The sequence below is a fragment of the Leptinotarsa decemlineata genome, unplaced genomic scaffold (assembly GCF_025532065.1).
Source record: "Leptinotarsa decemlineata unplaced genomic scaffold, Ldec_3_MD MMD2_tig00003736_RagTag_RagTag, whole genome shotgun sequence".
Taxonomy (NCBI): Eukaryota; Metazoa; Arthropoda; class Insecta; order Coleoptera; family Chrysomelidae; genus Leptinotarsa; species Leptinotarsa decemlineata.
In genome coordinates this window covers 1,826,890-1,842,779 of record NW_027412593.1, presented here as the reverse complement: position 1 = coordinate 1,842,779, position 15,890 = coordinate 1,826,890, and the positions used below count along the sequence as shown (strand labels likewise).

Sequence of the window (15,890 nt, the reverse complement as noted above, 5' to 3'; positions counted from 1 at the left end):
TACAAAAATGATTCCCGTTGAAAAAATAAAAAAGTACCTATATTAAAAAATTTGTGAAAAATAGAGAAAAAAAAAATTACACAAAAAGTGACACATGGTTGTTTTTGTTTTTTTGGTAGTATTTGAAAAAATATATATCGTAAATATTGATTTGTTTAAATTGTTAATTGTTAATCAACAAATGCGTTTTTGAGCAATAATAAATCATTTTTATGTAACTTCAGATGATGAGAATACGAATGAATTTGAATATTAAAAAAAAACTAATTTTTTATTGCTTTAATTGAAATTTTCACTTTTTAACGTCTTTGATCAAGGTTTTTATTTAAATTTAAAACTTGTAGAAATTAGTTGATTAACTAAAGTATATCTGGAAAAATAATCTCGGGGAATTTTTTTCCATGGATTTTCGTTTATTCAATTGTCTAGAAGGTACCTATGTGATTTTTTTTCAATAATGATATTTAATGGGTTGAAATAAATATCGGTCAGCGCGTCCGAGACGCGCATCGCCCGCTCTTAGCGCTATTTTCGCCTCTAAATCAAAATTATAAATATTGGTGGTGCGCACTTTAATGGTGACACTGTATATATATATATATATATATATATATATATATATATATATTTGATTGATGCAACTAATTTTCCTTTATTTTGAGTATTTCAATAATGAATTCTACAACTGCAGTTGCAGTTTGAGGAGTGCCAGATGATGACAGTACTACCAACTGTCGAAAGCGCTCGCAGATAATTAATAGAAGATATAAAGCTTCAAATCCTTTTTGTAGAATTCATTATTGAAATATATATATATATATATATATATATATATATATATATATATATATATATATTTATATATAATATTACATAAATGAACACACCCATCGAACCAGACAAACAAACATTCATATCCAAAGGAGAATATAAACAAAAATTTTATATAATCTGAATTCAAAAATGCACATTTTGTCACGTAAATTTATCATTATAGAACTCTTGCAAATTCTAATAGGGTCTATCAGCCAGAAAAGTTTTTACTCTTACTGTAAACATTTTGTTGGTCAAATTTGCCTGTTTTATATCTCAGGGCAAGTGATTAAACATCTTGACTCCATTGTAATAAATAGAATTCCATACCAAATTTGTTAAAGGAATTGGCAATTTCAACGCGGTGGAACAGGTGCTATAAGAATGGCATGAAGCCTCAAATAGGGACATATTTTTGTAAATGAGGCAAACCGTTTCCAAAATGAACCAAGCAAACACTGTCAAAATCTTTTGCTCAGCGAATTTGTGTCTGCATGAATCACGAGGTTTGATTTTACACATACTTATACCTGCAGTACTGATACAGACAGAAGTGCTGATAAATTGCATACTCCCCAAAACGGTATTCCATAACGTAGGTGGGACTCAACGAGGGCGTAATACACCGTTCTGGCATTTTTGATTCCTAAATTTATTGAAGTTTCTCTCACTGCATAACATCCATAACAAATTTTACTTTCAAGTTGTTTAATACGCTCGATAAATTTGAGCTTGTTGCCAATGTGAATACCTAGAAATGTTGATTGAGTCTCGTTCTAGATCACTAAGTTATCACCGAATAACAGGTCATCAAGAGCACATCTAAATGATAAAATGTTTGTTTTAGTGATATTGAAGGATAGCAAATTAGCATCACACCACTCCTTGATTTTTTTCATATCAGTAGATATTGCATTGTGTAAATCATTTGAGTTTTTGTTGTTCCACAATATCGTCGTGTCATCAGCGATAAGAGTGAAATTTCCAGAAATGCTCAAATTTGCAATGTCATTGACATATAATAAGAATAAGATTGGTCCCAAAACTGATCCTTGTGGAACACCACACAAAATTTCTTTTTTTTTTTTTGTTTTTCTGAAAGTCCTGTTGTTCTTACCATTTGACTTATTCCTGAAAGGTAAGATTCAAACCATTTGAGCGTCAATTTTCTGCGGCCGTATTGGTGAATTTTTCTTAGCAAGATCTTATGATCAACGCAATCAAACTTCAATATTCCAATGTTTTCCAAGATATTTGCAAAAAAACCAAACCCCCCTTTTTTACTAAATTATTTATAACTTTTGCAATTTTTTCGAGACCCTCTTGAAATTTTTCAAAAAGTTGCAGAAGGTCATTCCGAATCGAATGAGCCCTGGATTATAATTATCGGTGCCCTTGGACAGAAGTTCCAAAAAAAGTATCTTCTGACCCAGACTGAGTAACTGATTATAAATGATTGTAAAAAGATACTCGAAAGTGAAATTTCAATTCTGGAGCCTAATTTTCCTAGTTACATTGCATCAAAGGACATGTTAATCACTAACCAAATACCTAAAATTGGTTTCATCAGGGTTCATTTACAAGACAAAAAGTCAATGTTGCTAAAAATAGTTATTAAATACAAATGATTCAGCTTCAGAATCTGTATGTTTCTTTCTTTTCGAAGTTTCCATTTAAACATTTCTTCGAATTTATATAAAACATCTCTCAAAGAAAAATTATCGAACAACACACTGAAATAACGATCCGAAGTTTTCTTGGTCCCGAAAAAACCTGTCAGTCGAGAATCAATATTCAGCGGCACGAACCAGTACAGATTTTCCTTTGTTAGCCGGCAACTGGTTTTCAGGAGAAGCGACTACGTTTGGCAACGCTGAGCCACTTCAGCTGTTCGGCGTTCGACGCTGTTACTAGGGTAGCGAAATCAGCTGATATCATTCATCGTTCTAACCGGGGATCCAATCAGCTGTATCTAGGGATCCCCACCGCATGTTTCCATGGCCTGCCAGCAGCGGCCGGTTTTCGTTTTACTTCATCACTTGCTAGAAGTCAGACAACACTAGCGCTGAGGCGCTTCTTTCATCTATTATTTAGTTTATAGTTGTATTCATGATAACGAAGTTAGGTCATATTCATTCTGAATAAACAAAGGACAATCTACCGAACTGTTAATAAAAGCCTACCATTTCCGGATACATATCTAGTGAGTGTCTATTTTATTGTGTTGATGTGGTTCTGCAATTGAACCGGTGAACTGTGATTATTTTCTTGTGAATGACATTTTCAATCCGCTAAAGTGACGTCAATTGCCAAAATTCCGGTAGCCAACAGGAGCCTCGAGTTGGTCCACGAAGGGACAACCATGGGGCAAATACCACAAGATGTAAGTAATTTTCAATGAAAACTCGACGGTATTACAATGATATTTATTCAAAACGTGTGTTGAAGCCTTACTCACACAATTTGCGAGACGAAAACTGCGCGAAACATGTACATACTTGTGTAAAATGCATTTGCCGGTTGCCGGCAAATTTAATAGCGCTTTGTTCCCTGCTTTGTTCGAGCAGCTGAGGTGTGGTCAGCTGTGTTGTGTGAGCCCTTAGTTCCCGTTTGCTGGTTTGTCAACTTTTTCTTGATTTTCATTCAAAATTTTAATTTGATGACTTGTTTGTGACTGACAATAAATAGTAATTTCGTTATATTTCGGTCTTATTTGCATCCAAAATGAATGTCAAAGGAGTTTTCATGTAATGTTTCATGGAAAATTCTCGAATACTTAATAATTGTTGTTAATTCCGTTCAATGTTAGTTTAATTTTATAGTTTCCAATATTATTTTAGGTCGATTTTTATATCTGAATTGAAATGGAAATAATTTTCTTTGTATTTAGAAATTTATTTATTGAAAAACAGCAAAGTAAGTATTGTTATAAGTAACCGGTATAATCTTATCCGGAAAAATGCAACTTTCTAAGATTATTCCGGACACGTTATTAAGAGATGCTTTGGATAAAAGGTCTTACCCGTACTTAAATCCTCTCGAGAAATAATAATACTCATCAAAATCAAAACTTTAACAGACCTTACCTTTATTTATAAATAATTCCTTATAATTCTCCAAATTGTTTAGTATCCCCCAAAACGAGTAAACAGTTATTATGTACTGACAGGTATTTACCCAGGTACTCAATATATAATTACATCTGCCGTAATGCTATAAAAGAATTATCGAAAGCTATGAAAATACACCACTTTTCAAAATGTTTATGGAATTCGCGTCTGGTGAGTGAGGGGGATCATATATTTGACTTTTTATTTCAATAATTACATGGAAATACTGTTAATATTTACTGACATTTAAATGAACTACTAAATATCATTTGTATTAGTAAAAAATTCTCTGATATATGACGGGTTTTTTGTCATTTTGTAACTGTTAATTATTTCAAAGCACTACAGAAGGGTAAATCCTTACTGAAATAGGTAATCAAATGTGAATGAAAGTATTAATAGTAATTTATGTAACAAGTTCGGAAAATATTGTTTTTTTAAAGAGTTGACAAAATCCTAGGACGAACCTTAGTTCGTCCGGGAAGTTTGCGAGCCAAAAAAATACTTTTTCCGGGCATGTTGCGTCCACTATGTTTTCGGCAACCGTGTAGAATAACAAATCTATGAGACACATTTCGTTGTTTAATTTATTTGTGGAACAAAATTTCGATCGTTTCATTTCTTATTTGTACTATATATTGAAATTCGAACAAAATATAGGTACTGACAGAAACATTCTAACATTTTTTTTCCGGCGTTTCGCTAGCGCGAGTGGCTGGCTTCTTCAGAGGTTTATTAGGTAATCCTAAGTAATCTCCTATAACTGGATATTACGGCTGCGTAAAGCATATTTATGTTGACTCAGGTAGTTTGGTGTGCTAATACTTGTTCCTTAATTAGGTAAATTACATAAAGCATATTATTGTTGAAACGTCAGGAAAACATTTCAAAAATCGACTGCCTTCAAACTCGAATAATAATGACACTGAGCTATATATTCATATGAAAATTCGAGCAATTGCTATTAGTGAACGGATTCAATTTGTTGGAAATGCTTGATATATTCAAATGCATTTTGTGGAAGTCAGAACAAGTTGGTAAAATTTCCGTTTCACTTTGATTGTTTTCAAATGGTCGTGTCAATTTTAATTTTGTTCGTAATTGAATTGACTATACTTATATCCTTCAGCGACATTCGTAGACTTCCAGGCACCATTATCAGCAAATAACTTTACTGAGGTTTGGATGATTGGCATGTGAAATTTTTTAGGATTGGTTAAATTTTAAAATTGTGCGATTCCTAATCCAGAATTCCCAAAACTGCAGATACTAATTATTTATGCATATATTTGTATTGTATTGGTATTTGTATATCATACTTGTAAATCATACTTGACATCTGAAAAACACATTACTAGTTTAGTTTGGAAAAGTTGTAAAGTTTGGAAAAAGTTTTTAAACATATTTTTTTTGAACAGTTACACAAACAATCATGATTGACAAAATATTATCAAGTATCAATATTGATTTAGAATACACACTTCTGTTAATAGGAAATGTACATTGGAAATTGTGAATTTCTGTATTTTGTTTGATAAACAATAAATTTACCTGTAAAAAAAAATACTTACCTAATAGGCCGAATCAAACTTTTTTTGTGATTGACATATTTTCTTTCGAACGTCAAAAATGTGAAATCCCTAATCATAAAGTAGGCATTCAAACTATTCTGTTGTATATTTACTTAAGTATCAGAAACTGCATTATTCAAATTGACCGAAAGATAAAGTCCGTTCCGAATTTAGGAAAATTAACGATACATATATACTGAATCAAAAAGCTTTGACAGATAAAAAACAATATAAAATCGTGACACTTGTCTGAATTTTGTCTGGTCTAACGGTCTAAAAAGCTCTGACAGATGCAGAAAACAATATGAAATCGTGACTTTTAACTGGAATTTTTTAGGTTTAACGGTCTGAAAAGCTCTAACAGATGCAAAAAACAACATAAAATCATGACACTCGACTAGAATTTTTCAGGTCTAACGATCTAAAAAGCTCTGACAGATGCAAAAATCAATTTAAAATCGTAACACTTGACTGGAATTGTTCAGGTCTAACAGTCTACAAAGCTGTGACAGATGCAAAAAACAATATAAAATTGTGACACTTGTCCGGAATTTTTCTGGCCTAACTGTCTAAAAAGCTCTGACAGATGCAAAAAACAATAAAAAATCGTGACACTCGAGTGGAATTTTTCAGGTCTAACGGTCTAAAAAGCTGTGACAGATGCAAAAAACAATATAAAATCGTGATACTTGTCTGAATTTTGTCTGGTCTAACGGTCTAAAAAGCTCTGACAGATGCAGAAAACAATATGAAATCGTGACTTTTAACTGGAATTTTTTAGGTTTAACGGTCTAAAAAGCTCTAACAGATGCAAAAAACAATATAAAATCATGACACTCGACTAGAATTTTTCAGGTCTAACGATCTAAAAAGATCTGACAGATGCAAAAAACAATTTAAAATCGTAACACTTGACTGGAATTTTTCAGGTCTAACAGTCTAAAAAGCTGTGACAGATGCAAAAAACAATATAAAATCGTGACACTTGTCCGGAATGTTTCTGGCCTAACGGTCTAAAAAGCAAAAAACAATGCAAAAAACAATAAAAAATCGTGACACTCGACTGGAATTTTTCAGGACTAACGGGAGCTGCAGCAGCATTATGCCCTATCTTGGGAACGCATGTGACCCAATAGTCAATGAGTTTACATCTTTCGAATAACTTTCAAATTTCACCGTGAGTATAAAATAGTATAAAATACCTGAAAAAACGTATTACTTCTAAAAACCCTCCGTAGCGATGTAAATCAAGCGTATTAATTACTCAAGCATAATGAAGTGCCTGTTCAATAATCTAACAAAACAGTTTTAATTTCAACCTTGAAACACCATCTTGTTTCCATGAATATACATGAAGTAAACATAAAATATGCGAAATTTGCTAAATCCATAATATCGAAGGTAATCAGTACTTCAAAATAAAACTACTTCGGCATAAATTTGAAACCTAATGACAACTTGCAATATATTGCAATTATCTATTCAGTATCTTACGGAGTAGTCCAAAGAAACTATGATACCTAGAAACTATGATACCTAGTTTGGTTAGAGTATCTGTAATATTTAAAAACTATCGCCATGGAAAATGTCCTTTAGGGGGTCCTGCCATTATTTCTGAGCTATCCAGGATAGGTTGAAGTAGTTCTCATTTTTTTATACGGCCTCTTTATAAATGTTTTCCCATGTACATTCCTTGTCTTCTTGATCCGATTACTGATCTGGTATAGTCGAAGTAAACGATATTGTGCACTCTTAAAGTTGGCGGCACTGTCAAAGGCCAAAAAAACTAATACAACATCAGACTTGACAGAAATCTCTTTCTCAACTATACGTAAACTAGTCAAAAACAAACCTTATCCTAAATTTGGATGCGAATACTGTAATAGTATCTGAAACTATTTCGGAGAGATACAGTCCACCTCAAGGTTATACCTTGGGATGCTGCTGTACATCATTTATGTGAACGACTTTTCATTTTCCACTATCAAGAATGTTCATTCTCTATTTGAATACAAGTCTTTTATAAAAATATGAACTAAAGTTGCTTTATGTATTGTTTCGTGAACCTTAACAACTTCAAGATATATTTTCATGTCAGGAATCAATGATAACAGGTAATAAAAAAGGGATTTCAAAAACTACACTTGACGATTTGATCTCCACAAACTTTATTTGAAAAATATATATCACAACATGTTTCGCTAAAATATTAGCTTTTTCAAGTGATTTATACTTGTATATAAATCACTTGATCTCCACAAACTTTATTTGAAAAATATATATCACAACGTGTTTCGCTGAAACATTAGCTTTTTCAAGTGATTTATACTTGTATAAACTTTACTTTATAGTTTATACTTACTTGTATAAATCACTTGAAAAAGCTGAGTATAAAGTAAAGTTTATACGAGTATAAATCACTTGAAAAAGCTAATGTTTTACCGAAACATGTTGTGATATATATTTTTCAAATAAAGTTTATGGAGATTAAATCGTCAGGTGTAGTTTTTGAAATTACTATGGATATTCATCAAGTAACGGCAGAATCAATCAGAAAAAAAAGGGATTGTACAACAATTCTTTCATAGATTTTTTATGTCGGTCTCAGTTTCCCTCATGATTTGAATCTATCAACTTTGATCACCGTGTATGTCGGTGCAAATGTAAATGAGCTTCTGTTAATACAAAACAGATTATTAATTAACGTCCGCATGAAACGTTGTGTGGGTTTCGATTAAGAATATATCAATAATTTATTGTTTTGTTTGTTATTCGGTAAACTGGTTCGCATTGTTTAAAAAATTGTAATGAGTCATTCAGTTATGGTCTGTGATTCTGAATAATAAAAAGTGCGTGATGTGGTAATTTGCTGCTGAATAAAAATTGATGATATCTCTGCTTTGAAATGGTTTAAATCCACTGACTGATTCAACTTTTTTTTGTTAACATTTTACGCTTTCCTAACTCTGGTCGATTCTGAAATTAACCAGGGCGTAAATGTTTATCATCTGTTACGGCAGTGGGCTGAAAATTTATTCATTAAGGGTGCGAAATGGTAATTTTGGGACCAGTTCATGTCTATTGTAGACTATTGCTGTTGTAAATTCCAGAGAAAAGTAATTCAGTATTCAAGTATCTACAACCGTAGTCTATATATTCAAAAATAACTGAAATATATAGTACCAAGCTCTTAGGGCTTAGTTTTATTATTATTATTATTCCTGTTTGAACTCGAGTTATAATTTCTGTTATCTTTTGTTTTATAAAAAATGTGTATACACTTCAAAAGTGGATTGAAATAAAGAATCATTCCGGCAGAAATGTAAGATATAAATATGTATTGGAATTGTTACGTAATTCGTGGAAACTGGTAACTTTAATAACAGACGACATGCCCATTCAGGAATAGTCAACTAGGTCAATAATGTCGCAGTTTTAGGCTACGTTGCATCAATGCATATACTATCTTTGAATAAGTTGTCTCAAGCATCAGGAGTGAGTCGAAAAAACGTTTTCAGAATTTTTCTTCGACACAAATTCCATCCTTACAAAATGAAAATGATTCATGAATTGAACGAATATGATTTCAACTTTTTTGTACACTATGTTCCTTGGATGAATGTAAATCCTCAAAATTTCTGATACTGGAGTGATTCAAATTCAAATTGGCAAACCAAATTCACACCCATATCTCCAAAAACCAAATGTCTCGACAGGGATTTTGGGTAATCTTATCATAGAACCAACTTCTTCTATTTTTTGTAGAATCGAGGATCGACAAAGTTTACCAAAGATTCTGAAGCGATGTTGCAACTTATACGATTCAAATCTATTATTTAAAATACCCGAATATTAATTAAAATGTTTTCATTTTTGTTTTTCATATTTCGACCTATTTATTTATTTAATGGTAATGAAAGATACAGACACCAGGTCCACTAGAGTAGGTATCTACATTAATACAAAATTCGTATATTTCCACAGTAGTAGGTATAAAACTATAAAATAATAAATCAGTACATAATAATTACATAATAATAAGTTGATAAGTTGTAAAACTCCTGACATCAAGTTAACACTCTAACTTTGACTCAAACTCAAAAAATGTTCCCAAGCCGTCAGTTGAAACAAAAAAAAATATATAAATATCAAGGTGAAAAAGACAAAAAATAGTTCATTAGTCTTCAGTATTAACTAATTTAAGCAAAACTACGTGAGATGTATCAAAATGGTCTTTAATTTTCGTGGGATGTAGAGAAAATATCAATTTGCTCATTGTACTTGTTAGAGTTGCGAACAATTCTACATAAATCAGAATTTTGAGACGGATTATTTCTCCGAAAAAGTCTGTGGAATAAGTAGTTTGCTTTTAGTGGCCGGATAGGAACGTTGATTTCAATATGGTTCAGTATATTGTGGCATTGTCTACAGAATTTGAGATGATTTTGTGTAAAAATAAAATAATAGAGATCACTTTTCTACTATATTCCAAAGAGATTCATTCCAAACATGATCACACATGATATGCATGATAAAGATTGTAGGTAGATCAAACTTAAAAGTTTCTTGAAGTTACTGTGTTTATGAGGTAGTGGCTTGTTTACTTCCAATTTTATTCACTGTTGGAGTCTTCGATGCCTTTCTGATAAGCATCATTATTTTCACTATATCTTCAAGTCGAAAAAAATAATGTCGTTAAAATAAACTTTATCTCTGTATGTTTATAGAATTTGAACGGGTTGTTTGTCAAAAGAAGGTCTGTGATAAGTTATCTAGCGCAAAACTACATATTTGATTTGTTCAAAAAAATATCCAAGTGTCATAACAAAATTCCATGGTTAGCTGATTTTTGTTTCGTGCTCAACAATTTGAAATGCTTATAACGATCTATGTTGACTGGTGTCGTGGAGATGAAAACATGCACAAAGGACAGTGACAAAAAAATTTCAAATGTTCATGAACTTTGGATAACCATATTGTACATTTTATATTGTATTCTTAATGTGGCATCATGGAGAAATCCTAATCCGAAGACGTATTTATTGTAATTTTATTCTTCTAAATACATAATTTCGGTTGACCCTGTATTAACACATATTGGAATAATTATACCGTTGAATAGACGATTAGTAGACCTTTTGAATGAGGTGCCACATGGCCCCTGTTTGTATTTAAAAAAAATGTCAATTACGTCATCACGCCAACACCGGTGACGAAACGTCTCTCAAAAAGACGTCTATTTTTTAAATATGGAATTTGTTCCATATATTTACACCGTACTATAATATTGTGCTATTGAATTCAAAGTAATTTTGGTCCAGACATACTGACAATAGTGAAAAGAGATCAGAATGAATTATTAAACGGAAATAATAATCTTAAATGAATTACCCAAAGTAGAGGAAAAACTGTATGTTATAATTATATTAAATGTTTTATTATTTTGCATAATTGTGTGTATTTGTGTTACTTCAACATAAAACTGTTTTTTATGCGTGGATAAGTATCGAATATAGCTTCGAAAATAATGATGTGATGTTCACTTTCATTTTTCGAAACTAACTTGGGTAAAATTCTCAACATAACCGTCTTCTCTATACTTTTATTTTCTGTAATATTGCAGACATATACTCGTTATAACAGAAATTCTAATGAATCGGTGATTTTGTTGAACATGTGTTTTAAAAATATTATTATTATTTTTTCAATGAATATGCCTGAAATGAATGAATATCCTTCATGCGATCATAAGAATAAGAAACCATTTAATGAATTCATTATCAAAAGTTGGGTTCTGCAAAAATCGCATCTGCCAAAGCTGATGCTTTCGCCAATTTACAAACAACGGAAAGTTAATAAAAAATTAATGAAAATCCAGCGCAAACCCGACTGCCGAATAACATCTTCAGGCCGGTCGCACACACTTGTCAATCACAAAAATTGAATATATTGTTTCTTATGAAAAACTACACACAGGCAATTTTTCAGTTGCAACAATTCCAGCACGTGCGAATTTCCTGGAGGCTCAATTATCATTATCAAAATAAAACTCGAATGTCCATGCCTGTCTCCGTCAGACTGTCAATCAGTTTATGAAATTGTATATTCACAAGTATTGCGCTAATCAATATATGAACGTGTGCTATAAACAAAGCCGGCGAATTTAAACGGACTAGATTATTTGACCGAGACTAAAAAGTTGCCAGTGTGTGGCTAGCCTTAATTCACTAAATCCAAACTCCGCGGATTGCTGCTTGAAATTCAAGCCTTCTCTTTCCTTTATTGCAAAGTCAGACTTCTGAGAAATCGAGATTCGTTCTCCGTATAGCCGATTCTAGCGATTCTATCGTTTTTTCCCAGAAGCGATTGGAGCATAGGTGTCGAATATCCGAATAATTATCGGTTTGTTGACGTTCGTATACAAATATGGGTGCGATAATATTGATAGCGCGAACCAGGTGGTCTGCAGATTATCGATGGGTGAATAGAATGGATGGTCTGTCTAATCTGACATGTGCATGCTCGGCTATCTGGATTGAGCTTGACGGCAGTCGACATGTCCATACACCCGTTATGCACTAGTCGATAAAGTAAACATTTTGTTTCGATATAGATCTTAAATCAAGAGAAATAATTGGATAAAGAAATGAAAAATTATTTTCAATATTCAGGATCTATATATACAAAATAATGATATCCTTGGGAAGGTACAGGGATTAAAGTTTTTAAAAAATGGCACCACATCGAATGACCTAAAAATAAATAATTCGACAGTATCTCTGTGTCTGTAGAGTAGGGAGGGTGAGTGTAGGCCCACATCACTTAGGTCAAATGTGACCCATTGTACATCCCATTGAGGAGTTGTCCTCCTAGGTCAGCGTCCATCCTGTCCTTTTCAGGAAGGTGGACAGGTCACTAGGAGACATCTTCTTTATAGGTGTAGGCCAAGACTCGCCGAACACACACTATCTTATTGACGATAACTCCGGACACTTGTATAGAACATGCCTGACAGTTTCATCTTCCTGTTCACATATCCTGCATAGAGGTGTGTTCACTAGCCCCATATTATGGAAGTATTCCCTTAGTTGACAGTGACACAATCCCATCTCTTTAGGGATTGAACATGGGTGTGACGTTTGACCGTCAGGTCGTAGGTGTCACTAAGTCCTAAAATTCTCAGTCCAGCCGCTAGTAGGGTTTATTAAACACAATCCCGGATTCAATTGCATCACTGGCTGCCTGCAGCAGAGGTTGTGAAGTAAGCGCTTCTCGCCATGGGCTCAGCATCAATTGACCCATTTCTACTTCGAGGTTTACAACAGCCGTCCGCAATCTTAACATGGCCATTAACGCAACCTCCTTAACATACAGGTCCAGAGGGGCCAGACTAGTAATTAATTCCATTGCTGCGGTTGGTGTTGTTCTCATGGCTCCTGTGATGTTCAAACAAGCCAATCGCTGTATTTGATATTATTTTTGGATGGCCGTTGCTTATAGAACTCACGGTCCCCGTGCAATGACTACGTTAACATAGGTCTTATTATTGCAGTGTAGATCCAGGTGACCACACGGGGTGAAAGACCCCATGTGCTTCCCACTGTCCTCCGACATTGTTCATAAGCCACATATGCTCTTTTTGCTCTACTCTCTTGGTGAGAGTTCCATGTTAGATTCCTGTCGAGGGTAGTATCAAGGTATTTCACCTCTTCAGAGAAGTTTAGTTTGCTTTTGCATCTTTCGGGAGGTTTTAAGCCCAATAAATTTCTTTTCTTGGTGAAAAGGACCATCTCAATTTCTTGGGATTGATCGACAGTGAGTGAACCATGTTTCTATTAATTTGAGCCCATCCTGCGTTCTATTGTACAGTGTGTTAACAAATTTGCCGGTCTGCAAGATATCTATGTCATCTGCATATGCAATTGTATAGAATCAATTAATGTTAAGGTGATTAATCAGGATATACAAAACTATGTTCCAGAGAAGGGGTGATAAGACCCCTCCCTGTGGACATCCCCTCATGACCAGTCCTTTTACTGTGATGTCTTCTACATTAATACTTATTGCTCTATTAGAGAGCATCTTGAGTATCCATTCTCCCACTAGCAGGGGTACCTTCACGAATCCACATTCCACAGGGTTATATTAGTAATTCATATATTTATGTCTAGAGATTTTCACTCACGAGGACTCCGTCGTCGAGTCATATAACTTCAGTGTTAATTGGTTTTTGAAAATGGTTTTGAAGCAGAAGCTGAAACGTCGAACAGAAGAAAACTACAGACGCTGTTCAACCCGAGTTTGATCTAAATTAAAAAGAGGGGAGCTAGTAGACATAACCCTCAAAAAGAAAGACAAACCGCAGACACTTACTTCTGGCTATCTGGCTTCGTCAGCGCGGTGCAGCCAAGTGCAAAGATGGCAACACTTGTTCACCAACAAAAGTAAACATCACATATGCACGAAATCACCAACAGAAGTCAACCGCACAACTGTCTCCGTGGACATGTGTGAATACTAACACCACGGTGCTTTGAAAAAACAGTTATTCAAACAGACTACTGTCGAGAAGTTCTAAAACGACAATACAAAGTGTACTTAGTTTGGGATGATATATTATGCAAACACAATTATGAATAAATGAGCAGTTGACATGAATTTTAGGTCATTTTGGTCTATCACATGTTCTTAGTTATATTATATTATGTAGAATATATATTACAACAAATGAACAATACAAGGTGTATTTAGTTTGGGCCCCATAACAAGCCCCATGTGAATATTTTAATAAAAAGTAAACCTAATAGTGTTGGTGTTGATTGTTTACCCCAATTCTTTCAAACTGTCATTGGTTACTAATGATATGAACACAACAACCAAACGTACACTGTTTAGTAATTTCAACGATTTCAACTCCAGAACAAATACCAATAATGATAATATTATAAACAGACTACCTAGCGAAAAAATTATGTAAGTTCATTGTTCTTGTTGATTTCTAGAATTTCCCAAATGATTTCTGGATTACTGGCTTCATGAAAAAACTTGTAATGACCTTTTTTATAGTAGGAACATGTCACAGAACCGTGTTGTAGCGTTTGTTCCACTTTTCAAAGGAAAATAAAATTAGTTTTTCAATTTCCAATTTGTCTCCCGTATACAAAAGTCCATAGAAAAAAAGTTGATACAAAATTTTGGGGCATTAACTCCTGAACGAGAAAAAATTAAATGACTCTTTATATGGAACTCTTTAAAACGAACCTAATTGTTCCAAAATCCAGACATTTTCAACCGTTTGGACACAAAATGAGAATTTTGCATGTTTTTACCGATATTTTCGGATATTCATCAGAATCCGAAATTTCTCAGATATAATTCATACAAAATTGGTTACTTGGAAAATTTTGATATCTGCAATAGTTTCGGAGTTAGAAATGAAATAATATTTCCCTATAATTATCGATATTATTGAAGTTACAGGAAATTTTTACCTGTTTTGTACTCTTTCAGAGAAGTACAAAAAAGGTTCTATGAACTTTTTCGTCACTCATCTTTTTGAAAAATGAAATCGGAAAATAGCCGAAAAATAACTTTCTTATTTTCCAACTTTCCCTACAAACCAGCGGGTTATAAGTCACGTTAAATTTTGAATCGATATCTTGATTGGGACACAGATGGCAAATTTTTCCAAACATTTTTATTTTCCGATTCTGAATACTTTATTCAAAGTAACCATTGGTCTATTTTGAATACCATTCGTGTATGGTATTTCAGGATTCTTTTTTCAGTCATATATGACTTGATTTCTGGTTCAGTAAATATTCTGAAAATAAAAAAATATATCACAACTATCTTCTCGTTCCTTATTTTTCGTACATTGTTGAAGATGAAATAGTTATTCGTTTTTATTCTAAAAAATAGTAGCTTACAGAAATTTACTAAACAAATGAGGAAAAATGATGATAAAATATATAGAATAACAATTTTGACAACAATGTTTTCATTTTGATGCAATAATATTTAGTGCCTACTATTATGGAATTGTACTATAGTACATATGATTATATACTTTAAACATATTCCTCAATTCCTTTTTATAAATAAACAGTGGATTCTAGAATTTCGTATGTGTTTAAAGTTATCCATTAGCCTTTTTTCGGCATGGTGTTATGGCGCAGATATAATAATAAAAACTAATAATAAAACTATGAGCATGCGTTTGCCACGTGGCTGAGAAAGATAGCGAACGGAATATTTTTGTAAATAGTCGAGCTCCATTGTTTCTGTTGTGCCATCGCCAAGGTCATCGAAGCCATTATGTAAATTTTTAGCAAAATTCGTAATCGCGCTTAAATTCGTGGGTTCGGCTACTGCTTAACTACAACAAACAACTTTT

At 33.1% G+C, this 15,890-nt stretch overlaps 1 protein-coding gene across 1 annotated transcript in view; it reads left to right on the top strand.

Annotated features, from left to right (window-relative positions):
* The first annotated feature begins 2,815 nt into the window (after window positions 1-2,815).
* Window positions 2,816-15,890, top strand: part of Sesn (Sestrin) — a 120,882-nt gene continuing 107,807 nt past the window's right edge. Inside the window, exon 1 of the mRNA XM_074178256.1 lies at window positions 2,816-3,196. Within this exon, the coding sequence (XP_074034357.1) occupies window positions 3,176-3,196 (21 nt within the window). The 5' untranslated portion in view covers window positions 2,816-3,175. The remainder of the gene's footprint in view (window positions 3,197-15,890) is intronic.